The sequence below is a fragment of the Ursus maritimus genome, unplaced genomic scaffold (genome assembly GCF_017311325.1).
Source record: "Ursus maritimus isolate PB19 unplaced genomic scaffold, ASM1731132v1 scaffold_24, whole genome shotgun sequence".
In the NCBI taxonomy this organism is placed as follows: domain Eukaryota; kingdom Metazoa; phylum Chordata; class Mammalia; order Carnivora; family Ursidae; genus Ursus; species Ursus maritimus.
The window spans coordinates 19,763,078-19,788,550 of NW_024424897.1; the positions used below are offsets into that span (position 1 = coordinate 19,763,078).

Sequence of the window (25,473 nt, forward strand, 5' to 3'; positions counted from 1 at the left end):
CTCAATTATTGACTTTAAATCCTTTAGTGTTTGTATTGAAAGTCCAATGATGAGGTGCCTGGGGGGGCTCAGTGGTTAAGTGTCCGACTCTTGGTTTTGGCTGAGGTCATGCTCTCAGGATCATGGGGTGGAGCCCTGCATCAAGCTCCACGCTCCGCATGGAGTCTGCCAGGGATTCTCTCCTCCTCCCCCTGCCCTCCAGTCCCCCAATAAATAAGTAAATAAAATCTTAAAAAAAAGAAAAAAGTCCAATGCTGTTCTGATTTGTGATACTCTCCGAGAGACCTAGTTCTTTTCTCTGGAAGCTTGTATAACTTATTTATTCCCTCTCTCAAAATTTCACAGGATATGCTTTAGTGTGGGTCAGTTTTCATTCATTGGATTGGGTAATAGTTGGGCCCCTTTCAATCTGGAAAGGGAAGTTCTTATTCTTTTTTTTTTTTTTTTTAAGATTTTATTTATTTATGTGACAGAGAGACAGCCAGCGAGAGAGGGAACACAAGCAGGGGGAGTGGGAGAGGAAGAAGCAGGCTCCCAGCGGAGGAGCCCGACGTGGGTTTGGATCCCAGGACTCTGGGATCACGCTCTCAGCCGAAGGCAGACGCTTAACGACTGAGCCACCCAGGCGCCCCAGAAGTTCTTATTCTTTATTTGATTCCCACCTCACCTTTTTTCCCTTCTCTTTTTCTGGCAATCCTCTTGGTCAGAAATCGGATCTTCTGGACAGATCATCGGAGTTTTGTTTTGTTTCCCCTCTGCTTCTATTTTCCATCTTTTTTGTTCTGGAGTATATTCTAGAAGGTTTTCTTGGCTCTATCTTTCAACCCATGTACTTAATTTTAAATTCTGGCTGCCATTTTTAATTTCAAGAGTGCTTTTTCACTTGTCATTTTCTTCATGTTCATTTTCATCCTAATCCTGTTTAATGTGCATAACTTGTCTCTCTGAGGATACTTTTTATAGTTCCGTGATATTTTTGTTTTGTTTTGTTTTTTAAGTAGGCTCCATGCCCAGCTTGGAGCCCAACCCCGGGGCCTGAACTCACAACCCTGAGATCAAGACCTGAGCTGAGATCAAAAGTCGGTCTCTTCACCAACTGAGCCACTTAGGCACCCCTAGTTTTGCGAAATTTTTATATGCTCCTAGTATTCACCGATTTCTGGGTCCCTCTTGTGTTCATCCCTCTCTGCCTTTCTCTCTCTCTCTGTTATGTTGGAGGTTTTCTTCAAAAGTGTAATAATTCTTAGGGGCACCTGGCTGGCTCAGTCAGTAGAGAATGTGACTCTTGATATTGGGGTTGTGAGTTCAAGCCCCACGTTGGGCTTAGGGCTTACTTCAACAACAACAGCAACAAAATGTAGTTGTTCTTATTTCTCAGTTCAGGTTGGTCTTCTGTGCTTGTTGGGCTTCACTGTGGGGTGACTGGGGAAAGCCCTGGCTCCCGGGATTCTGGAAGCTGATGTATATAGCTTCTTACCTAATCTCTGTTGTTTTAGTTCAGTGACTTTCTTGCCCTCAGCTGTGTCTGGTATCCCCGGGTCCATACTTGGCTTTCTCGAGGCAGTGAGTCCTTTTGTCTCCTGCTGGGTTCAGAGAGAGGTAGTTATTTGGAAAAATCTCAATTATACTGATTTTTCAACCAGTTTTCTTTTCAGCCAAACCTTTCATCTCTGCCATCAACCATACCTACTCCCTCCAACTTTGAGCTTTCTGGGGGTCATACAGCATAGCTCTGGCTGGAAATCCCTTCTGCAGGTACTTACTGTTTAGTTTTCTCAGCTTTACTAGGTGACCTTTACTAGTGACCCTGTCTTCACTTGCTGGATTCTAGAAGCTTTTGACATCTTTTGTCCCCTGTCATCTCATTTCCCATTCTTTGTCCTTGTGGGTTTATACCCATTGCCACTGCTTTACCATCACTTTAGTAAGCTTTTGGGTGATGGTTAACCCGGAATCATGTTGTCTTGAGCTTGTCTGTGTTTGCACATGCTATTCCCTGTGCTGGGACTGGTTACCCCTTCCTCCATAGCATTACCACCAGTCCTGGAGAGCCTTGTGAAGGATCGGCCTTCTCACGTCACACCATTCCATTTATACGTAATTATCTAGTTACATGTCTGCTTTTCTTTCAAAACTGTATCTTCGTTGACAGTAGGGACTAGACTGCCCAACTCCCAGGAGCACCATTTGCCTTGTAGTTTTGGAGTTACGTTCCAGGGGTGCCCCCTGAAGTTGTGCATCCCTCTTGCTCTGGCAGGGACTACTAATTCTCCAGTTTGGTGTCCCCCACAGCTTGGCAAAGCATCTGGTAAAGAGGCAGTCAGGTGTTTAGTGAACCAGTGACACCTCTCCATGTGGCCACGTAAATGTCACAGGTGGGCCAGAACACCTGTGGAGTGGGGACATAATATATACCAGGGGGACCCTAGTTCATAAGACAATGTTGTGTATATGCAAGTTGCTAAGAGAGTAGATCTCAAAAGTTCTCCTCACAAGAAAAACACATTTGTGAGTATGCGACGTAATGGATGTTAGCTAAACTTGCGGTGATCATTTCATAATATATACGTATATCAAACCATTACGTTGTACGCCTAAAAACAATACCATGTTGTATGTCAGTTATATCTCAGGAACACTGAGAAAAAAGGAAAGAAAACCTCCGAGAAGTGATGTATTTGGTGTCTCTGCATTTTTATATAGCGAGGTCACAATTATGTGGTATTTTTTTTTTTTAATCCCCAAAACAAAATACTTCTCTTTGAGAGAATAACAACTATGACCCTCTTTTGCTGCCTGGATAGATGATTTTCTCTTTGCAGTCACATGTCTTTTCCCCTCTAACCACATTTTTCCAGTTACAAAGTTTACGGCTCGATGCACTCCTTGCCTCTTAAGTCATAGTGTGGTGGAAAGAACCGTAAACCAAGTCACGAGGATGTCCTGTTGGATATTATTCCCCGTGCTCACGTCAGTGGTCTGTTTCTATGTCTGTCAAGTGAGGAGGCTGGATTTTATATATTTTAAGAGCTCTTAAACAACAACAATTACAAACATTTTTTGTTATTGAGTTGGAGTCCAAGTATCTTGAGGGTAAAGCATTGAAAAGCAGGCAGTTGACTTACTGTGTAAAGAAGTTTGCTATTGATTCTAGGTTGGCTCTTAGACCTTTCACTTTGGGAGTATGTCAAAATAAACTTACTCATCCAAGTGGTTTTATGTTTTATGAAATGCCTCATTTCGGTGTCTACCCGTCAGTATTAACTTAGGGTATAATTTCTTAGATTCCCAAATACTGCCAACAGGCACATGTCATGAAATACCTTCTTTGAGATGATGACAGGGTACGAAAGTCTGGTTATTGCAATTTAAGGAGAAACAACTTTACTTTATATCAGTTTAGCTTTTTATTTCATTTTTTAAGTTTTTTAAAAAATTAATTTCCTTAAGTAATCTCTAAGACCAACATGGGGCTCGAACTCACAATCCCGAGTCACATGCTCCACCAACTGAGCCCATCAGGAGCCCCTAGCTTTATATTTAAAAACAGTTTTTCTTTTGAGGCCTACATTTTAGTATAAATTCTTCTGTTGGGAAGTGTTATGTATTTGCTTGTCACAGTAAATCTGCATGAATTATTGCACCTGTTAGACCAGTGTATGCCCTTCAATGAAGTTAATTAGCGTCTTAAGGTATTTTCAGACCTCTCTGTGCCAGAAGTATGTTACACATTTTTTTAATTTTTAATTTATTAATTAAAAAAAACTATTTGAGAGACAGAGCGCAAGCAGGGGGTGGGGGAGGGATGGAGGGAGAGGGGGATAGAGAATCCCAAGCAGACTCCATGCTGAGCACAGAGCCCTTGCAGGGCTTGATCCCATAACCCTAGGTCATGACCTGAGCCGAAACCAAGAGTCGGATGCTCAACTGATGGAGCCACCCAGGTGCCCCTGTTACAGATTTAAAAAAAAAAAAAAGTGTTTAATTTTCATTCATTTAGTCAACAAATATTTGAGCATCCTCTAGGCACTGGGGAAGTACAGAGGAAAGGTCTTTGCTCTTATGGAGCTTACATCTCTAGCAGGTGGTGGTGGAAGGAGTTAAAAAAGAAATACATGGTGTATTAGAGGGTGCTGAGTACCATGAAGAAATATTCAGCAGGGGCACATGGGCTGTCTTCGATGGAGTGATGTGAAGGGGAATTTGTGCAGAGGTCTGAATGACGTCAGAGAGCGAGACGCGCAGTAGTCTAGGGAAGAGCTTTCCAGGGAGGCATGGTGTGTTCCAGAAGCAAAAAGAGGACCAGTATGAGCAAAGGGGGGAGCAGTGTGTGGGGAAGGAGGTCAGAGAGGTCTCCAGACGCAAAAATGGGTCATCTGGTGGGCTGAGGTAGGAGTTTGGACTTAGGTTTCCTGAGTCAGTTTCGAACAGAAGAGTAGGATGATGGGACTTCTGTTTTGAAAGGGTCTGTAATGTGGAGATTAGACTGTGGTGGGACTAGAGTGAGAGCACCAAGACCAGTTGGGAATCTAGCACATTGGTAGGAGCAAGGTAAGAGATGGCAATGGCTCAGATTAAGATGGTGGCAGCAGAGGGGCATGGTGGGAAGGGCTCACATTCTAAATACATTTTGAAGGTAGAGCCAACAGGATGTGTTAATGGATTGGATGTTGGAGGGAAGAGGAGGAGAAGAGAGATTGGAGTCAAGGGTTATTTTATTTTATTTTTTAAGATTTTGTTTATTTATTTGAGAGAGAGAGAGCACATAAGCAGGGAGGAGGGTCAGAGGGAGAGGGAGAAGTGGACTCCCTGCTGAGCAGGGATCCCATGCAGGGCTCGATCCCAGGACCCTGAGATCATGACCTGAGCCGAAGGCAGACACTTAACTGACTGAGCCACCCAGGCGCCCCGTCAAGGCTTATTTTAAAGACTTTTAGCCTAAGCCCGTGCAAAATTGGAGCTGTCATTTGCTAAAATGGGGAAGTTGGCCAGGAGAGGTCTTTAATGAGGGGGTTGGTGTGGGTACATTAAATTTGAGCTCCTTGCTAGACATCCAAGTGGAGATGCTGAGTGGGCAGTTAGGTGTGACTCGAGCTCATGAGAGGGGATAGGGCTGGGGATGTAAATTTGGGGATTTTCAGTGTGTAGATGTCATTTTGAAGGAGTCGTTTTGGATGAATCACTTAGTGCATAGAGGAAAGAAGGAGGTTTACTATTAAAACGGTTTTAAGGGGTGTCTAGGTGGCTCAGTTGGTTGGGTATCTGCCTTTGGCTCAGGTCTCCCTGCTCAGTGGGAAGCTTGCTTCTCCTTCTCCCGCTCCCCCTGCTTGTGCTCTCTCTCGCTCTGTCACATAAATAAATAAAATCTTTAAAACAAAACAAAACAAAACAATTTTTTTAAAAGATTTTATTTATTTATGTGACAGAGAGCCAGCGAGAGAGGGAACACAGCAGGGGAGTGGGAGAGGAAGAAGCAGGCTCCCAGCTGAGGAGCCCGATGTGGGACTTGATCCTGGAACGCCGGGATCACGCCCTGAGCCGAAGGCAGACGCTGAATGACTGCGCCACCCAGGCGCCCCAAAACAAAACAATTTTAACAGTGGGGCACCTGGCTGGCTCAGTCAGAGCAGTGTGCGACTCTTGATCTCAGGGTTATGAGTTTGAGCCCCATGTTTCACGTAGAGATTACTTAAATAAATAAAGCTTTAAAAAATAAAATAAAATGGGCACCTGGGTGGCTCAGTCAGTGAAGCGTCTGCCTTCGGCTCAGGTCATGATCCTGGGGTCCTGAGATTGAGCCCCACATCGGGCTCCCTGCTCAGTGGGAAGTCTGCTTCTCCCTCTCCCTCTGCTGCCCTCTCTCCCTCTGCTGCTTTCTCTCTCTGTCAAATAAATAAATAAAATCTTAAAAAAAATAGTTTTAACAGCAAATCGTTTTCCTTTAAAACTGCAAATTCTTCTCTCATGGAAGTTAGACTCTATAAAGATGATATTTATTCTATCACTATTCAGTAAAAATGTTGTTCTAGTGCCAAATGCAATAAGCCCCTCAAATGCAGTGGCACAAAGCAGCAACCATTTTGTTACGGTCACGAATGCTGCGGGTAACTCAGATAGGCACAGCGGGGGTGGCGCCTTTGCTGCACAGCGTTGGGCAGACTGAACATCTGACAGCCATCATCGGAGCTGCTTCGCTCCCATATTTGATGCCTGGGCTGGCGTGAGTCAAAGGCTGATCTCAGCTGGGACTGCAGACCAAGTGCCTCCACGTGGCCCCTCGTGCCTTGGGCTTCACACAGGGTGTTGGCTGGGTTCTGGGGGATGAGCCTTCCAAGAGAGTCAGGCGGAAGGCTTGGAAGTTGCATATCGACCCTTCTGTCTTACTCTGTTGGTTGGAGAAGTCATGGCCTTAGCCAGATTGAAGGGGAGGAGGCAGAGACCTCTTGTCTCAACCGGAGGAGTAGTAAAGAAATTGGGACCATGTTGGTATAACCACCGCAAATGTCCTTTGAATTTGAGGTTCTGTCCCCAAACCATAGTTACTTTGAAGGAAGGAGTTCCAACACAGGATCCGTGGATATGTGTTCTCAGCCCCAGTTGTGCATTGCTAAATGACCAGAATTACCCTAGTATCTCTTTCAGGGAAGTGACCTGAATAAACTTGGGAAAAGGTTCTTGCTTCTCTTCAATAAGTGGTGAGCTATTTTATGGGTCTGTGATACTGAGATTTAGAAATTTAAGTTCCCTTCGCTGGTTTATTTCAATTTCCTGTCTTTGAAGAATATTAATAACTTACTAGCATTCCAGATCGATGGATGCTTTTTTGACTCTTATGTGGGTTTTGTCCAAAGATACCGTATCTGCAGGCTTCTACCAGCAACTTGCCCTTCTTCTCCCTTCGGTTGCCCTCAAGCCTGGAAATTTTGACATTATGTTCACTTGCCCAATCTACAGTTGTTTCTCAAGGGTTATATCCTTCTGTTTTAAAAAGTTGGCAGCCTGGGGCGCCTGGGTGACTCAGTCAGTTAAGCATCTGCCTTCGGCTCAGGTTATGGTGTTGAGATCCTGGGATCGAGCCCCGCATCGGGCTCCCTGCTCAGCAAGGAGTCTGCTTCTCCCTCTCCCTCTGTGCACTCTCTCTCTCAAATAAATAAATAAAATCTTTAAAAAAAAAATGCTGGCAGCCAACCTCTCTGAGTCCTGTGAGGGTGAGGCCCTCAGCATTTGTACGTTGGAAGGATGCTTTGCCTCTCTCCAGAAAATATTCTAGATCACCAGTCATCCAGGGTAGAGCTGATCTTGTTTTCTTTGGATTCAGTTATCCTATTCATGTCCTGCTTTTCAGTATTATGGCCATCAGTGGACACTTTTGCAATGGGAGGTGGTATTTATGTCTGTGTGCAAATGTGCATAAAGGAAACAAAAGGAAATATTCGTTTGGCATCATCTAACATCCAACCGGAAGCTCTAACTCAGAATGATACATGAGGGTTGCCAGCTGAGAACTCCTCACATGGAGAAGGAATCAAAGCAGCCGGAAAAATTTTGACATGATGGGTGTGTAAGTACTGTGGGTGTTCAGAGTTAAAGCAGTGACTGTAGTGGAGGTGGGGTTAGGGAAAGCCTTTCTAACGGAGACAGTAAAGGGACATAAAGGACCACCAAGGGGAGAAGCACTTTAGGCAAGAACATCTTCAAGAAAGGAACAAAGGCTGCGGTTTGGGGTGGGGGAGGAGATAAAGGGACTTGAAAGGTATCTTGAGGCTGGAGAGAGGAGGGAGGTGACAGACTTGGCTGAGGAATCGGGGAGCCTGAGTCAGGGATCAAGATTTGGGATTAGACGGTGAGGAGTTAGTGTATGCTTTTATGCTGGGGCAGTGCTGTCTGTGATTTTACTCTTACTGAAAGGTCCCTGAGGGATCATCCTTGAATTTTTCCGACAGCAGAACTCAAAGAGTTGGTCAATTGGTCTGTCTGCTCCTCAGAATAATTCTTACCAGATGTGGTGTCCTCGCCTGGGACAATCTGGATGATTCCATAGAGTGGTAATATCCCAGCAGTTTATTCATTCAGTACATGTGTTTGAAATCCCTCTTCTGGGAGCGGGGCACCGTGCTGGATGCCCCGGGGGGTAAGGAGGAGAACTCGCTACTGAGCGACAGCCAAGGACAGCTCTTCCTGCCCTCGTGGAGCTGACATCCAGCCGAGCGGTCACAAGTGCAGGTTATGGAGTCCCGGTGCCCAGCGCTGCTGAGGGAATGGCGTTAGAAGGAGGACCCTGGGAGGGAGGCCTTGGTGTGTTTGAGCAGCGGGAGGAAGAGCAGAGTGAGTGCCGGGCGCTCGGCCAGCAGGCTGGTACCAGCTGGGGCAGGAAAGGCAGGGCTCACCAGGCCGTTTGCCACATGAGTGACACTCACAAACACTTAGGACGTACTGCACTCCGGCTGCATCTGAAGTCCTTCGTGTACATTGACTCATTTAGTTCCTACAGTGACCCTGTGAGGTAAGTCCTGTTTCCTGCCCTTTTTCACAGGTGGGGCAACTGAGGCACAGAGAGGCTCACTGGCCGGCAGGCACTCGCCCCCCAACACCTCAGTGGGGGCACCTGGACCCATGCCCGAGGCACAGCACTATTCTGCCTTGATTTTACATATTTTGATTTTCAGCCTAAGAACAGTGCAGGGTCATCAGAGGGGTCTTAAGCGGGGGAGTTGCAGCCGCATCAGGCCCGTGTCCTAGGAAGGGCTCTCTGCTCAAACCATGGGAAGTGCACCGGCGGGAAGCAGGCAGATGTGGGGAGACCATGAAGGGCTCTTGTCATGCCCCGTGTGTATTTGGTTCTGAGCTTTCTGGCTGGTTCTCTTTTCCCTTTGACTCCTTTGCTGGGGGCGGGGGTGGCGGGGGTGGCGGGCAAGTTTGGCAGGTGGCATGCAAGCCCCGGGCCCGTGTTAAATATCGCTCGCTACTTCCGCTGCAGCCTTTATTCCTGGGTCACAGCAACCTTCCTGTCTTGAGGGAATGGAGCCCGATCATGATTTACGGACTGAATAGTCTCTGGAGGCCAGCCAGCCAGCCAGCCCAGGGGCTCTCCCAGTGTCGGGGTCACTGCTGCCACATGTCTCAGGGCGAACGAACATTTAACCTCCGTTTGAACACCAAACACAACAGGAGCCGGGGAGGTGGTTCCTCACTCCTCCCTTTGTCTGAGTCCCCTTTGCCCTTCAGACAGTCACCAAGCCCCAACCCAGCTCCCTCTTTAATCTCTCTGGAAGATGTCCACCTCAGAACAGCTGTGGGCCTGCTACCCAGCTTCCGGCCACCGCCAGATCTCACCTTGATGATTGCTGCCTGAGGGACCTTTCTGGAATGTAAATCAGATTGTCACCAGTCTGCTGAAAACTTTGTTCAGACTGCCTTGTTATCCCTGGTCAAGAGTTCCTATTAGTATGGCTGACATGGGAGCCTTCTCCAACCTCGTCTCATGCCATAGTTTTACACAGTCTCATGCCATAGTTTTACACAGCGTCGTGCTTCATTACACCTGCCGGGACCCCATCCCTGGAGATTATCACTCAGGATGTCAGGAGTAAGGACCGACACCTGGCTTCTGAAAGCCCCTCAGGTGCTCCTGATGATCCAGATCCTGACCTCTGCTCTCATTCAGGGGTCCTCAGTCTGCCTACACAGCATCGTCCAAGGGGGTTTTAAATATTGAAACATGGGTCCCTCCCTCCCCAATTCTGATTTGACAAATCTGGTTTGGTGTCCCAGGCATCTCTACCTTCAAAGAAAAAAAAATTGCTCTTGGATTTCTGGTCTGCAGCAGGCTGGGGTACCTCTGCATGCAGAGGGAATACTCCAGAGGGCAGAATCAGGGGTAGGTCTTATGGGGAAGCAGATTGATTCTGGAGTGTTTCGCCCTCCACGTATTTGAAGAGCCGCTCTTCTGTAATTATCTTCCCCTCTCCTAACCACACTTCCTGTTCCCCAAGCCTTCTTGCTGGGCAAAATGTTCAAGTTCTCAGACTCCTCACACCCTGATTACCCATCCCTGAATATGTTTGTTTTTTTTAGTTGCAACATTTAAATTGTGATACAGTCAGAGATTCATTCTAGATGGGGGCCTACTTACAGTGGGATGGATAGATTCTTTAATTCAAACGCTGTATGTGGCTGTCTAAAATGCCGTAAGATTGGGGCATCTGACTGACTCAGTTGGTAGAGCACGTGACTCCTGATCTCAGGGTCGTGAGTTCAAGCCCCATGTTGGACAGAGAGCTTATTAAAATAAAACAAACAAACAAAAAACCCCATAAGATCACATTGGCTTGATGTCATGATTGACTCATGGGTTCCTTAAAAATCAATGAAAATTCCCACTCTAGCCTAACGGTTAAGAGCAAGAATTCTGAAAACCAACTGTTTGGATTATGATTCTATAGCTCCATGACGTTACTACCTGATGACCTTGGGTGAATCACTTAAAATTCTGTACTTAGGTTCCCACAGTATAAAACAGGGATAAAAATGTATCTATCTCATAGGGTTGTTGTGAGGATGGAATGAATCAATATGTCAAGTGCCTAAAACAGTGCCTGGAACATAGTAAGTGCTATATAAATATTAGTGATAATCATTAGTTATTTGATCTGCTCTTAAACCAAGGTTCTTACTTTCTTTTTCTTTCATTTGGGTATCACTTAGTGTTTTCACCTTTAGTCTTTTTAGGACCTGGAGCTATCCTTAGGTGAACTGCGTATGGAAGATACTTGATCGGAGTGCCACCCAACCCCCCTGTTCTTCTCTCTTCCCTTTACATATATACACTAAATCACAGCATTACAAACTCCCTCCCGAGATGCCCTACATCCATTATTATTATTATTATTATTATTATTATTATTAACTTTTACAACAGTCTGGAAACTGTGATACTTCCCCATTTTACTGAAGAAAAAGCCTGTTCAGTAGTCAAGTAATGTCCTTGAAAGAAATAGCTAATAAATGGCAGGCAGGGTTTGGGCCCAGGCCCTTCCGTGTCAAAGTCTCTCCCGTGTCCTTGGCCTCACACCACCCTGCTTCGGTGGAGGGTGTCTGGTCAGGCGAGTGGAAGTGTCACAAAATGGGGAGGCCATGTGACACACCAATTTGGTCTGTTTTGTGGTTTTCATCTCGAGCTCAGACCTGTTCTCAAGCAGTTTTAACCATAAGCTGCACACTCAGTAATTGACAAAGCACGTCTACTTGTGTTACTTTCAGTTTAGAAAGAATTATGTTTATATTGTTGCTCCTTTAATCTGAAATATTTGTGATCAAATATGGTACCTATACCAAATCAAGTATGGAGAATACGTCAATTTTTAAAAGATTTTATTTATTTATTTTGAGAGAGAGAGAGAGAGTGCAAGCATGCAAGCACGAGCAGGAGGAGGGGCAGAGGCAGAGGGAGAGAGAGAATCCCAAGCAAGGAGCCCAGTGCCAGACTCAGCCCCACAACCGTGAGATCATGACCTGAGCTGAAATCAAGAGTCAGATGCTTAACCAACTGAGCCACCCAGGTGCCCTGGGAATGCATCATTTTTTTTTTTTAAATTCCTTGACACTATTAGATTTGACATAACTGGAGACGTTGGCACTTCATAGTTCACTGAATCCTTTTGGATAACTGAAGGAGTACTAGATTCTGAGTAGTTCTTGTAATTTTGTTTTTAAGACTTTTTTTTTTTTAAGTAGGCTCCAGGCCCGGTGTGGAGCTCAATGTAGGGCTTGAACTCATGACCCTGAGCTCAAGACCTGAGCTGAGATCAGGAGTCAGATGCTTAACTATAAGCCACCTAGGTGCCCCATTGTTTTTAAGATTTTGATTGTTTTTCATGGGTCAGAGCCCTAGATCTTTTTCCTTTTCGCTGTTCACATTCCTGGCACTATTCATCTCTTAGAGTTAACTGTGAATCTGATACATTTATTCTCTGTGTTTCTGGATATAGGTTAGATAGCTATAAGAAGGTACTGCTAGTGCTAAGACCTTGCAGTATGTTAGGATTTAGAATAGAAAAAATAAGGTGCTTGGCACAAGATTCTTTTTTTTTTTTTTTTTAAGATTTTATTTATTTAGTTGACAGAGATGGAGATAGCTAGCGAGAGAGGGAACACAAGCAGGGGGAGTGGGAGAGGAAGAAGTAGGCTCCTAGCGGAGGAGCCTGATGTGGGGCTCGATCCCATAATGCTGGGATCACTCCCTGAGCCGAAGGCAGACGCTTAACCGCTGTGCCACGCAGGCGCCCCTTGGCACAAGATTCTTTAACTCTACCAAGAGTTAAAGTGAGATAGAGGAGTGAGGGATAATAGACTTTTGGGTTGAGAATGTTCCAGAGTTGCGTTAAAAATTGTCGGAGCTGGGTGGCTCAGTCAGTTAAGTGTCTGTCTTCGGCTCAGGTCATGATCTCGGGGTCCTGGGATGGAGCCCTACATCAGGCTCCTTGTTCAGTGGGGAGTCTGCTTCTCCCTCTCCCTCTCCCCCCTGCTCGAGCCCTACATCAGGCTCCCTGTTCAGTGGGGAGTCTGCTTCTCCCTCTCCCCCTTGCTCCTGCTCTCTATCTCACTCACACGCTTTCTCTCAAATAAAATAAATAAAATCTTTTAAAAACTGCCCTTTCCCTCACTTCTCTGAGCTCTGCTCCCCAGTAATTTAGTACTCTGTCCATATATTCAGTTTTGCCATATTAGTAGGGAGCTATAATTCACATTCCCTTATATCTCTATGTCCATTTTTACAAGGAAGAGTTGGTTTCTGACTGTAAAGTCAGAAATCCTATTATTTGTAATTAAGTATATTTGAATATTATTTGTAATTATTTGTAGTTAAATATATTTGTAATTAAATATATTTGAATATTACATAACTATAGTTGGATTGGGTGCTCAACTGTTAATATTTTCTCTTCTTAGGAAATCAAAATTAGATTTATATATAAATTTCATATTATAAAGGCAAACACCTGGTCTTAAACCTTATAAAAGTACTATTTGGATTTGTAAGCAATAAAATTATGTTTACTATACAAGCATACTTTTTTTTTTTTAAAAAGAGAGAGAGAGAGTGTGCACTTGGGGGAGAGGCGCAGAGAGAAAGAATTTTAAGCAGGCTCCATGCCCAGTGTGGAGCCCCACGCAGGGCTTGATCTCACAACTCTGAGATCATGACCTGAACCAAAAGCAAGACTCAGACACTTAACCAGCTGAGCCACTCAGGCTCCCCCAGGCATACTTATTTTGAATTATCTTTTTCTAATTTGAAATTCCAGAGTCTTAATGTCTAAGGTAAGTATGAATAGTTAAATTATCAGTGGTTAGGGGCACCTGGGTGGCATAGTCGGTTAACTGTCTGCCTTCGGCTCAGGTCATGATCTCCAGGTCCTGGTATCGAGCCCCGTGTTTGGCTTCCTGCTCAGCAAGGAGTCTGCTTCTCCTTCTCCCTTTGCCCTACCATTCATGCTCTTTCTCTCTCTCTCTCATATAAATAAATAAATAAAATCTTTTAAAAAATTATCAATGGTTAAATACTTAAAACTGTAATATTTAAATATGGGCTCCCTGCTGTTCATTACACCTTTTATCCTATAATGAAAATTTCATGAAGGTTGAGTGCCTGTCTAGCATTAATTGCCTTTTACTTTTCTCATTTTTTTCTCCTCCCTAATTTACTTTATGGAGTTCGCAGCTACCTCAGATTATTTTAGAATGTGGTATGATGAGGATAAATAAATTGGAGCTTGCAAATCTAAATAATTTTGTAGCCTTTGATGAGATTAGCAGGATTAGATTGAAAACACTGATAGAATCAAACCACATAGCTGTTTTGCAGGGAACAAAAGTATCTTCAGAGAAAAGTGTTTACTATATATTAAGCCTTTTGTTAAAAAAGATTTGAGAGAGGGGCGCCTGGGTGGCGCAGCGGTTAAGCGTCTGCCTTCGGCTCAGGGCGTGATCCCGGCGTTCTGGGATCGAGCCCCACATCAGGCTTCTCTGCTGGGAGCCCGCTTCTTCCTCTCCCACTCCCCCTGCTTGTGTTCCCTCTCTCGCTGGCTGTCTCTATCTCTGTCGAATAAATAAATAAGGCAGAGGGAGAAGTAAACTTGCTGCTGAGTAGGGAACTGTATGCAGGACTTGATCCCAGGACCCTGGGATCTTGACCTAAGCCAAAGGCAGACGCTTAACCAACTGAGCCACCCAGGTGCCCCTATATATTAGGCTTTAAAAGAGAATATAAAGCTGTAAAATTACTATGATCCCAACGTTTTAAGATTTTTAAAAAATTTTTAAGTAATCTCTACACCCAGAGTGAGTCTTGAACTCACAACCCCAAGATCAAGAGTTGCATGCTCTCTACTGACTGAGCCAGCCAGGCAACCCTAACATTTTAAAAGAGATAAAACACATACACACTCTGAGATAGATTAAAAGGAATTACATGAACTTGTCAGTTGTGGTTCTGGAGAGTAGGATGGTAGGATATGGATGATTTTATCTTTTGGGTTTTTTTCATATTTTTCCAAACTTTCTGTAATGAACATTATTACTTTCATCATCTTTAAAAATATCTTCTTAAAGGGGTGCCTGGGTGGCTAAGTCAGTTAAGTGTCTGACTCTTGCTTTCTGCTCAGGTCATGATCTCATGGGTCCTAGGATCGAGCCCCACGTTGGGCTCCCTGCTCAGTAGGGAGCCTGCTTCTCCGTCCCAAGCTCTCTGTACTTGTGTTCCCTGTCTCGCTATCTCTCTGTGTCAAATGAATGAATAAAATCTTCTTAAAAAATTTAAAAAATACCTTCTTAAAAGGACTAATTTCTATAGAAATTAGTGCAAGAATATTTGTTAGACGGTAGCTACACTTGTGAGCATAGCATAGCATAGACTTGTCGAATCACTAAGTTGTACACCTGAAACTAACTCAACATTATATGTCAATGGTACTTCAGTAAAAATATTAGTAAAATGTGAAAAAAAAAAGATTTCTGTTACTTTATACTTTGGTTGCCTTAGTCACTGGGCCTTTCCTGACAGCAAAGAGGGGCTTAGTAGAGGCAACGGGTAAAATATGGCTATGCTTTATTTATAATATAGGTATTTCTAACACAAAGTATGACTAACACCCAAAGGAGAATCATGTGATAAGGTGGAACAGAAATTATCTTTAAATCACTTTCTGTTCTGGATTGTTGTACGTGCTGGGGTTTTCGTCTCCCTCCCCACTTTGGCCCTCGCTCCATCGCGCCTGTCGTAAATCCACTAGTGCGTGGATGTGAAACATAAATCTTAATTTAAAATGAAGTTTTATGAAATGATGTAATGAATCCCTTTTCTAAGGCGTCCCGATTTGTGTTTCTCGACACATCTCTCGGTTTCCTTAGAATGCACTATATAAATGAAACCTGTGACTGTGGACAAACTTTTTAGTGATCTTTACAGTAATAAGTTCCCCATCAGACAATAGCTGTTTGCTTTATGACTTGTTGGTAAGTTATCCCCAAGGGGTTGAGAAATTTCTGTTTTGAAAAGTCCGGAAAGTCTTTGGTGACTTGCTGTTTCATTTTTATTTTTCTTTTCTCTAAAGTTGTAGAAAACAGGATCGCACTTATCCTGCCTTTATATGCTACCATCTGCTGTTCGCTAACCTAAACTTAGCGCTCACCTGTGGGGAGAATTAAGCCCGACGTCATGCCTCAAGCCAGCCCCTCCGTAGAACGCATTCATTTCTCTCCTGTGCACCCAGAATGGTACTTGGCATTCAAATTGTGCAAATCATTTTCTGTGTCCTGCGGTTCAGTGAAAGTGGTTATTAAATCACAGGCTTAGCATTATTCTGTAGAGAAGAAATACTTTAGTTAGAACTTGAGTGGAGTCCTTTAGATTAACTTGTAATTGGAAAAAACAGAATTGAGATTGTGAAATAAGGGAGGCTCTTGTAAAACTTTTTCCGGTAAAACAGTGGCCACAAGCTAGTTGGCAAAGGTTTTCCTAGACAATTTGGCTAGTGATCCCCTAAGGATATGCAGTCTTTATGAAGAGCATTTGGGCTGATTGCCCTTTGACTGCTGTTAGTTACATATGGTTTGTAGCTAAGCAGCCTGTAAGGAAATCGTCACTATTTGACGCTGCTCACGTTCTCCTTGAAAATGCTGTCTGCTTTTTGGGTTTAATATGAGTGATTTCTTTAAAATACAGGATAGCTATTACAGTGTTACCTACAATGATTAGACTAAGAAGTAGAGCATAATGCCAGTCATTTTTGGTTCTTTAATTTTACGGAAGAAAACTAGTAACTGGTTTCTGGTTTAAGAAATGACAAAATTATTGGACTACTTACTATCCCCTTTGTGTTGTCCCCCCCGCTAAAACCTAAACTACAACAGTGAAAAACCCCTCTGAGTTATGGACTAGAAATGAATTAGACAGTTTTCAACAACGTGTAATTTTTTTAATGGTTTGAAAATGCATATATTCGTGTTTGACCCCAATGTTCATCCCTAGGTGAGCAGGTGTAGTGGGATGTTATTTTATGGTTCTTTTTTTTTTTTTTTAAAGATTTTATTTATTTATTTGACAGAGAGAGAGACAGCCAGTGAGAGAGGGAACGCAAGCAGGGGGAGTGGGAGAGGAAGAAGCAGGCTCATAGCGGAGGAGCCTGATGTGGGGCTCGATCCCAGAACACCGGGATCATGCCCTGAGCCAAAGGCAGACGCTTAACCGACTGAGCCACCCAGGCGCCCCTATTTTATGGTTCTAGCATGGAACTTCAGGGAGTAGATTGTAATGGCTCTACATTTGTATCCAAGATAAGCAATTAAATAATTAGTCTATTTTTAAAATTAATTTATAACACTAGACTTTACTATGGAAAGTAGGTGTCTAGGAGCGCCTGGCCGGCTCAGTTGGTGGAGCACGTGACTCTTGATCTTGGAGTTGTGAGTTTGAGCCCCACGTTGCGGGTAGAGAGTGTACTTAAAAATAAAAAAGTGGGTATCTATTTCTTTAATTCCTTTATTAGGAGAACCGTAGCTTTTTGGTTACATAAGAGAGGCAGTGTCTGAAAAAAACAGAAAACAAGTTACACACGTAATATTAAATTTTCTAGTAGCCACATTAGAAGAAGTAAAAAGAATTGAAACTCAGGGGCGCCTGGGTGGCGCAGTCGTTAAGCGTCCGCCTTCGGCTCAGGGCGTGATCCTGGCGTTCCCGCATCGAGCCCCACATCAGGCTCCTCTGCTAGGAACCTGCTTCTTCCTCTCCCACTCCCCCTGCTTGTGTCCCTCTCTCGCTGGCTGTCTCTCTCTGTCAAATAAATAAATAAATAAATATTAAAAAAAAAAAAGAATTGAAACTCAATATGTCTAAGATATCATCATTTCAATGTTAATGAGATATTTTACATTCTGTGTGTGTGTGTGTGTGTGTGTGTGTGCGCACGCACGCTAAGTCTTCAAAATCCAGTGTATACTTCACACTTCCGGCATGTCTCAGTTTGAACCAGCCATATTTCAAGCGCTTGGTAGTCACATGTGGCTAGTGACTACCATGTTGAATTATGTAGGTCTAGAGTTTGGGCACATTTGTACACAATAGCATCTATATATATTGACATGTTATATAGATTTCTATGCAAATCACATCCTAAGAAACGTAAGGCGGATCTTCATACTTCTAGCCTTGAGGCAGATTTTAACTTGGCCCTAATGTGCATATTGTAAGAGTTCTAGTGGCCTTTGATTTTTTAAAAGATTTTATTTATTTATATGTCAGAGAGAGAGAGAGAGCACAAGCAGAGGGAGCAGCAGGCAGAGGGAGAGGAAGAAGCAGGCTCCCCGCTGAGCAAGGAGCCTGATGCAGGACTGGATCCGAGGAGCCTGGGATCATGACCCAAGCTGAAGGCAGACGCCCAACCAGCTGAGCCACCCAGGCGTCCCAGCCTCTGGTTTCTTCTTGAGGGTAATCCACACCATGATTATAATGCCTCGGCTACTGCTTTCATTCTGGCCAGTGTTTAGTATACACGCACCACTGCCCAAGCAACATCTGTCCTGGGACAGGCTGGCCTTGGGGGTAGTGAGGACAGGGGCAACAGCAAAGGTGTGGTAGCTGAAAATGTTTGGGAGGTGCCTAAGAGGAAGGAAGGCACTGTTTTAAAAAAATCCCAAGCACCACCTCTAATGTTGTTGGAAGGTTTAGTTTATTTATGGAAACATGGGTCTGATGGGGCCAAATACCTCATTCTGACATTCTCATTTCTGTGCTTTATTAAACTTTTTCTTTTTTAAAAAAAGATTTTATTTATTTGAGAGAGAGAGAGAGAGAGAGGGTGTACATGAGCCCGGGGAGGGGCAGAGGGAGAAGCGGACTCCCTGCTGAGCAGGGAGCCCCATGTGGGACTCTGTCCCAGGACCCCGAGATCATGACCTGAGGCGAAGGCAGGCGCTTAAACGACTGAGCCAACTAGGCGCCCAACTTTATTGAACTTTCTCACCAGTGCAATTTAAGCCCACAAGGAGGGAAATACCTCAGCTCTGTGCTGTAAGTGTAAAAGTGCACATTGGATTTGGAGAATTTGGTACCAAAAGAAGAATGTAAAATATCTCACTAATTTTTGTGCAGTTACATGTTGAGGTGATAACATTTTATATACACACACACACACACACACATATATGTGTATATATATATATATATTAAAGTATTTTAAACTTTATTTCATTATTATCTTTTAAAGTAAGCTCTATGCCCACTGTGGGGCTTGAACTCATGAACCCGAGATCAAGAATTTGCATGCTCTACTGACAGAGCCAGCCAGGTGCCCTATTTTTAGATACATTGAGTGAGATAAAATATATCATTAAAATTAATTTACTTGTTTCTTTTTAGTTTTTTTTTTTTTAATATGGCTGCTTGAAAATTTAAGGTTCCATATGTGGCTTGCATTACATCTCTGTTGGATAGTGCTGCCTTCGATTGTTCGTGGTTCGGTGTAAAAGACGGTGGGGAGAGACGGCCTGTGCTCTCCTGGACGTGTGATGGCACCTTCACAGTGGCAGGCAGGGTATTCTGTGTGTGTCCCCGCAGAGGACGAGGGAGAACTGCAGCCCGGGGTTCTGTACGAAAACCTGATCCTGAGCCACTTGGCCACCATGACTCGTGCCGCTTTGAGAACAGAAGACCTGCTGGTTTTGTCACCAGTTTGCTCCATAATTTTTATGAAAGGAGCAGTTATGAGGGTGCTTCCTTGCACCTTCTCTGAGAAATAAATCAAGAACTCTGGATAATGTGTGCATTCAGTCTTCCATTCAGTGTTCTCACAATCCAAGAGAATCATCTCTGGATACTTTGATTGGTACATGTATTAGTTATTACTATTACTCTGTTACTCTTGGCTCTTACTCTTAGTTATTTTGACAACTTCTTAAGACTGCTTGGTCTAGGGGCGCCCGGGTGGTACAGCGGTTAAGCGTCTGCCTTCGGCTCAGGGCGTGATCCCGGCGTTGTGGGATCGAGCCCCACATCAGGCTCTTCTGCTGTGAGCCTGCTTCTTCCTCTCCCACTCCCCCTGCTTGTGTTCCCTCTCTCGCTGGCTGTCTCTATCTCTGCTGAATAAATTAAAAAAAAAATCTTAAAAAAAAAAAAAGACTGCTTGGTCTGTATTGATATTTCTGTGACCCAAGTTATTTAGAAAGAGGAAGAAAGGTGATCAGAGAAACCGGGCTGGTTTCTCATACCTGAGCGTTTCTCTGGAGGTATTGGTGAGCTTGGGGACAACTCGTATGACTGTATTTAGCTTCTCTTCTTTCTCATCCCCAACTGAGAACTTTTAAAAGCAAAATTGCTTTTTATTGAGTGGGAGAAGCCCAGGCAGGTCCTTGCTTATACTTTTAAGCTTGTATTCTTAGAATTAGCTCTGTCTTCCCTTAACAGCCACATCCCACATTTTGGTCTTACTTTAGGTTTGTTGTCTACACCTTCCAGTTCACCCTCTGAAAAAGAGGGTAGGGTGGAAAGAAAGGAGCTGACATGTGTCAAGCATCTGTTGTATGCCACGTACCATGCTGCGTTCTTTAGAAATTTCTCAGCAGCCATGAGAGGTGGGAATGATGTTCTCTGTTTTATAGATGAGGAAGTGGGAATCTGGAAGTCAAGTTATTTTTCGACTTCACATACGTGTGGTAGATAATGGGTTCTGGAACTTGGCAGATGCTCTGCCCGCATTGGCATCCCGGTGTAGGAGAAGCTGGAATGTGCTTGCAGACGCAGAGACTGTGGATGTGTCTGTATTGTTGTCAACTGGGAGAAACAGGCGGGTTCCTGTCCAAAGCATCTTTTATCCCTAATCACAGACCTGATGAGCCTGTGTGGGGTCGATGGGGTGTTTCTACGTTGTTTGCTCCTACTGAGGCTTGGCCGCTTTGGTTTACAGTTGGGACCCCTGATTGCTCCAGGATGGCCCAATGGAATCAGCTCCAGCAGCTCGACACACGGTACCTGGAGCAGCTTCATCAGCTGTACAGTGACAGCTTCCCGATGGAGCTGCGGCAGTTTCTGGCCCCTTGGATTGAGAGTCAAGATTGGTAAGTCCTTCCTGAGAAACTCCCCCAAGTGTCAGGTTTGGGTTTGAGTCAAGATATAACCTGTTCTAGCTTAACGCTGTGCTATTTCATCAAAACACTTACGGGTATAGGTGATGGGGTGAAAGAGATCAGGAGATAAAGAGGTACTCTCAGTCTCGTAAAAAGTATGTTAAACTTTATTTTCTGCGTTAGACGCATGTGCGGGCAGCTGTCTTTTGGCGCCTCGAAGCAGCCTGCTTGGTGGTAGGTGATGTGAAGGCTGATTTGGATCTCGCTTCCTCGGCGAGATCCTCTGTGGGTTCTGACACTCCAGGGATGTACTACAAATTTTTTTTTTTTTAAATCTCAGTGAGAGTTCATTCATGGGTAAAGATTTGGGACAGTAATTCTGATTCCCCTTTAATTAAAGAAAGGAGACTCACTGTAAGAGAAATGGACTCGTTCATAGAGGAGATAATGGCCCAGAATTCCAAGGACTATTTCCTTTGTTTTTTCCCCTTTTTTAGAGAGAGAGCAGGGATGGGGCAGAGGGAGAGGGAGAGAAAGAATCAGAAGCAGGCTCCACGCCCAGTGTGGAACTGACACGGGGCTCGGTCTCAAAACCCTGGGATCATGACCTGAGCCGAAACCAAGAGCCGGACACTTAACTGACTGAGCCACCCAGGCTCCCCTTTTTTCTCCTTTATTTTAATGTGTTCAGATTCACCTATTAATTTTCATTTAATTTGGGCCTATGACCTAGTTTTTCTAGAATTTGGTGAGGGGCCAGAGAGGCGAGTCAGAGATGATGGAGATGGGCCATCCCAGCCTGGGTTTGCTTATTTGCTACTAACAATCTGACTGCAGAACTGACTGAGAATTTAAAAGCAAAACAGCATATTTGTCTGCATCACTTGAATATTTTGTAAGTATAGACTGTGGCAGTGGCTGATAGTGTCTGGAATAATTGTTAATAATCATTGAATCCATGATATTTCTTGTTGCTGAGCAAGGTGAATCTAAAGTGATGGGTGGGTTAAAGCATCGGGTTTGTCTTGTTTTCTTCCCTCCTTGACGGTGATTTCTGTGCGTGTGTGTGTGCACGCTTGTGCGCGTGTTCGGCTGTGTGTCGGTTTCAGAATCGTTCTGTATCCTTCTTCCTTTTCCTAGGGCATATGCGGCCAGCAAAGAATCACATGCGACTTTGGTGTTTCATAATCTCTTGGGTGAGATTGACCAGCAGTACAGCCGCTTCCTACAGGAGTCAAATGTTCTCTATCAGCACAATCTGCGAAGGATCAAGCAGTTCCTTCAGGTGTGATGAGAAACTGACCCCGCAGAGTAGGGCGTAAGCTTTCTATCCAGGAAGTATTTCTTTTCTCATTTGTCTAGGTAATGCGATCCTATCTTGGAGTTTAAGTCAAAGGAGAGATTATTAGCTCTTCCTCAAACCTCTGTATACCCACCCTTGAGCGTCATTATCTGAAATCCACTTCTTTTGTCGGTTGGAGTAATCACCTTATTGTTACATTAATCATATTACAGTAGCATGTTAATAACTGATCAAAACTAGTGGTTTCATAGGAAGATGACTCTTTCTTTCTTTATTCTTTCTTTCTTTCTTTCTTTCTTTCTTTCTTTCTTTCTTTCTTTCTTTCTTTCTTTCTAAAGGGGAGTGGAAGGGACAGAGGGAGAGAGAGAGAATAATAAGCAGGTTCCACCCCCAGCACAGAGCCTGACTTGGGACTTGATCTCACGACCCTGAGATCATGACCTAAGCCGAAATCAAGAGTCAGACGCCCAACCGACTGAGCCACCAGACCCCCCAGAGGACTTATTTTTAAATGTTAAATGTTTGACCGTAATTGGATACTCACCTCCACTAAAGACCAGGATAACATACTGTCCAAAGACGCAAACTGATGTGTCTTCTGTCACAGAAGTGCAGCCCATTGTGACTGCCTTTTTTCTGTTCTCCCCCTCATCTCCCGCTGGTGGCAGCCAGGCTCTGAGGCCCTCGTTTTATTGTTGCGTGCAGTAGATGTAATACTCTGGGTCCACATCTCCTTAGTCTCCTGCTACTTTTCATTCTCTCTCCCCTACTTACAGAGCAGATATCTGGAGAAGCCAATGGAGATTGCCCGAATCGTGGCCCGGTGCCTATGGGAAGAGTCCCGCCTGCTCCAGACTGCAGCCACTGCAGCCCAGGTGAGACGTGGGAAGAAACAAAGCACCACTGAAGACACGCTTTCCTTCTTGTGTCCAGAGATGTGCTTGCTCTTACACAGTCTAGGGCGTGCGCCAACGTCCATGGTAGAAGTGGATGTTTTTGTTGTTTTTTTTTTCTTTTAAACAATACAAATGATTGGTTTTTTTCCCCTTGAGTACATAATGCACTCTCCTTTAAAAAAAAATTAAAATTGACACAATAGTATAAGGAAGAAGGTTTTACAAAAATCTGAAATGTTACTCCCTCTCTTTATTATCCCTTCCCAGGAAACCAACATTAATAGTCTGGTGTATATCCTTCCATACCTTTCTCCAGACTCATAAACTACAGAAAATACACACACACACACACACACACACACACAAACACACATCATATTTGAATGGGTTTACTTCTCTGAATCTTTCTTTTCTCATTTACTATTATATCATCTAAATCGTTCTAGGTCCATTAGAATAGAGCTAACTCATTTTATTTGCTGCATCATACTCCGTAGTGTAGATTTGCTGTACTTTATTCAGTTATTCTCTCTTCCATAGACATTTGCTTCATTCTGGGTTGTTTTTTTCCCTCCTTATAAACACTCCTGCAGTGTCTCCCTTTACAGCTTTATATATTTGTGCTTTGATTTCTCTATGATAGATTTCCAGGCATGGAAGCCCTAGGTCAAAGGGTTTATATATTTTACTTTTATAGATCTAGGTTCCTTTCCCCAGAGGCTGTAACAGTTCACATTTGCACCAGCGGGAAATGATAATGTACTGTTCTTGGTTGCCACCTCGGAGATGCTTTGGGATTGAGTCATTCGGGTTCATATGCATTTCTCTTTTGTGGTTAAGTTTGCGAATACACTCACTAGAGCTAGAGATACAGTTAGCTTAGGGAATGGAGATAACATGACACTAATTGGCCCATTGAGGAACAGTTCCACGCTGCTGGTCTCATCACTTAGATTGATATATGAAAGACCTATCACTTACACTGCCACATAATAAACGTATCTATCTAGAACATGTAATACATATATACCTAGAACATCTAATACATTATCTGTCTAGAACATCTCGAATATCTACAGCATCTAATCTATTATGTGTGTATGTGTGTACATATCCTGCTGTGTTAGGCTAGTTATGACCCTCTGCTTTAGAGGAGGTTGTGGTCTGGGAGAAATGGAAAAATCAAACAACTTCGTAATGCAATAAAATACAAATTTAAAATATATTTAAAAAAGAAGAAAACTTAGGGGCGCCTGGGTGGCACAGCGGTTAAGCGTCTGCCTTCGGCTCAGGGCGTGATCCCGGCGTTCTGGGATCGAGCCCCACATCAGGCTCCTCCGCTATGAGCCTGCTTCTTCCTCTCCCACTCCCCCTGCTTGTGCTCCCTCTCTCGCTGGCTGTCTCTCTCTCTGTCAAATAAATAAATAAAATCTTAAAAAAAAAAAAAGAAGAAAACTTAAATAGATCAATGACCATAGAAATATATTGAAAAAGACTTCAAAAGAGTATATACTCCCTAGCCCACCAAAAAGCCAATAGACCTGATGGTTTAAATGTTTTAACAAACTTCCGTGGAATCGATTGTTCTCTTACCATTTAAACTCTTCCAAAGTATAGAAATAAAGGAGATGTTTCCAGCTTATTTTATGAAGCTGAAATAATCCTAATATCGAAACCTTAAAAAGACAGTGTAAGTAAAGGAAATGGTTAGGAGTTTGGTATCCTGCTCAGTGTACTAAGCATGGCTTAGATTCTCAGAATGCAAGAATGGCTCAGCATTAGGAATTCTATTAATGTAATTCATTAAATTAGTAAATTAAATAAGAAAAACCATATTTTTGTTAGACACCAAAATTTAGTGTCCCTTCTGGATAAAAATAATTTCCCAACACAGTAAAGAATATTTGTCAAAGCCTTCTTAATACAATAAAGAGTATTTGCTAGAAACCAAATGGAACAGTATGCACAATGGTAAAACGCTAAATACTAAACTGTTCTCATTAAAAACTGTTACAAGAGGCACGTGGGTGGCTCAGTCAGTTAAGTGTCTGACCGTTGGTTTCTGCTCCGTTATGACTTACGGGTTGAGAGATGGAGCCAGTGTTGGGCTCCCTGCTCCACAAGGAGTCTGCTTGAAGATTCTCTCTGTCTGTCCCCGCGCTGTCTGTGTCGCTGTCTCTCACTCTAAAGTAAATACGTCTTTAAAAAAAAAAGGTTACAAGATTGAGGGTGCATCCTTCCATTGATATTTTTGTGAAGGATCCAGCCAATACAATAAGACAGAAAAAGGAATGGGGGTATACATGTTGGAAAGCTAGAGACAAAATTGTCAGTATTTATAGATAGATAGGTCTTCCTATAAGATCCAAGAGAAATAATTTAAAAAAAAACTATTGGCACCAACAAGAGTTCAGAAAGATGACTGCATTCAAGATAAATACTTTAAGACTCTTATATAGTTCTCTTATACATAGCAACAATAACCTGTTAGAAAATGTCAGAGAAGAAAAGATCTGATTCATAATAGTAAAAACACTGGTATACAATATGCATATATTATTGGTATGCATGATAAAATGTCTGGAAGGTTATATACCGACTCATCGTAGTGGTTGGTTAGAGGAGACTTTTTTTTTTCCTTTCTCTGAGGGGGTTTTA

General features: G+C 43.5%; 1 protein-coding gene across 4 annotated transcripts in view; it reads left to right on the top strand.

Annotated features, from left to right (window-relative positions):
- STAT3 (signal transducer and activator of transcription 3) overlaps positions 1 to 25,473 on the top strand; it is a 98,896-nt gene that overhangs the window by 50,048 nt on the left and 23,375 nt on the right. For all 4 annotated transcript variants that reach the window (XM_040640602.1, XM_040640603.1, XM_040640600.1 and 1 more), the window contains exons 2-4: positions 20,457 to 20,607; positions 21,757 to 21,901; positions 22,696 to 22,794. In XM_040640602.1, the coding sequence (XP_040496536.1) occupies positions 20,480 to 20,607; positions 21,757 to 21,901; positions 22,696 to 22,794 (372 nt within the window). In that variant the 5' untranslated portion in view covers positions 20,457 to 20,479. The remainder of the gene's footprint in view (positions 1 to 20,456; positions 20,608 to 21,756; positions 21,902 to 22,695; positions 22,795 to 25,473) is intronic.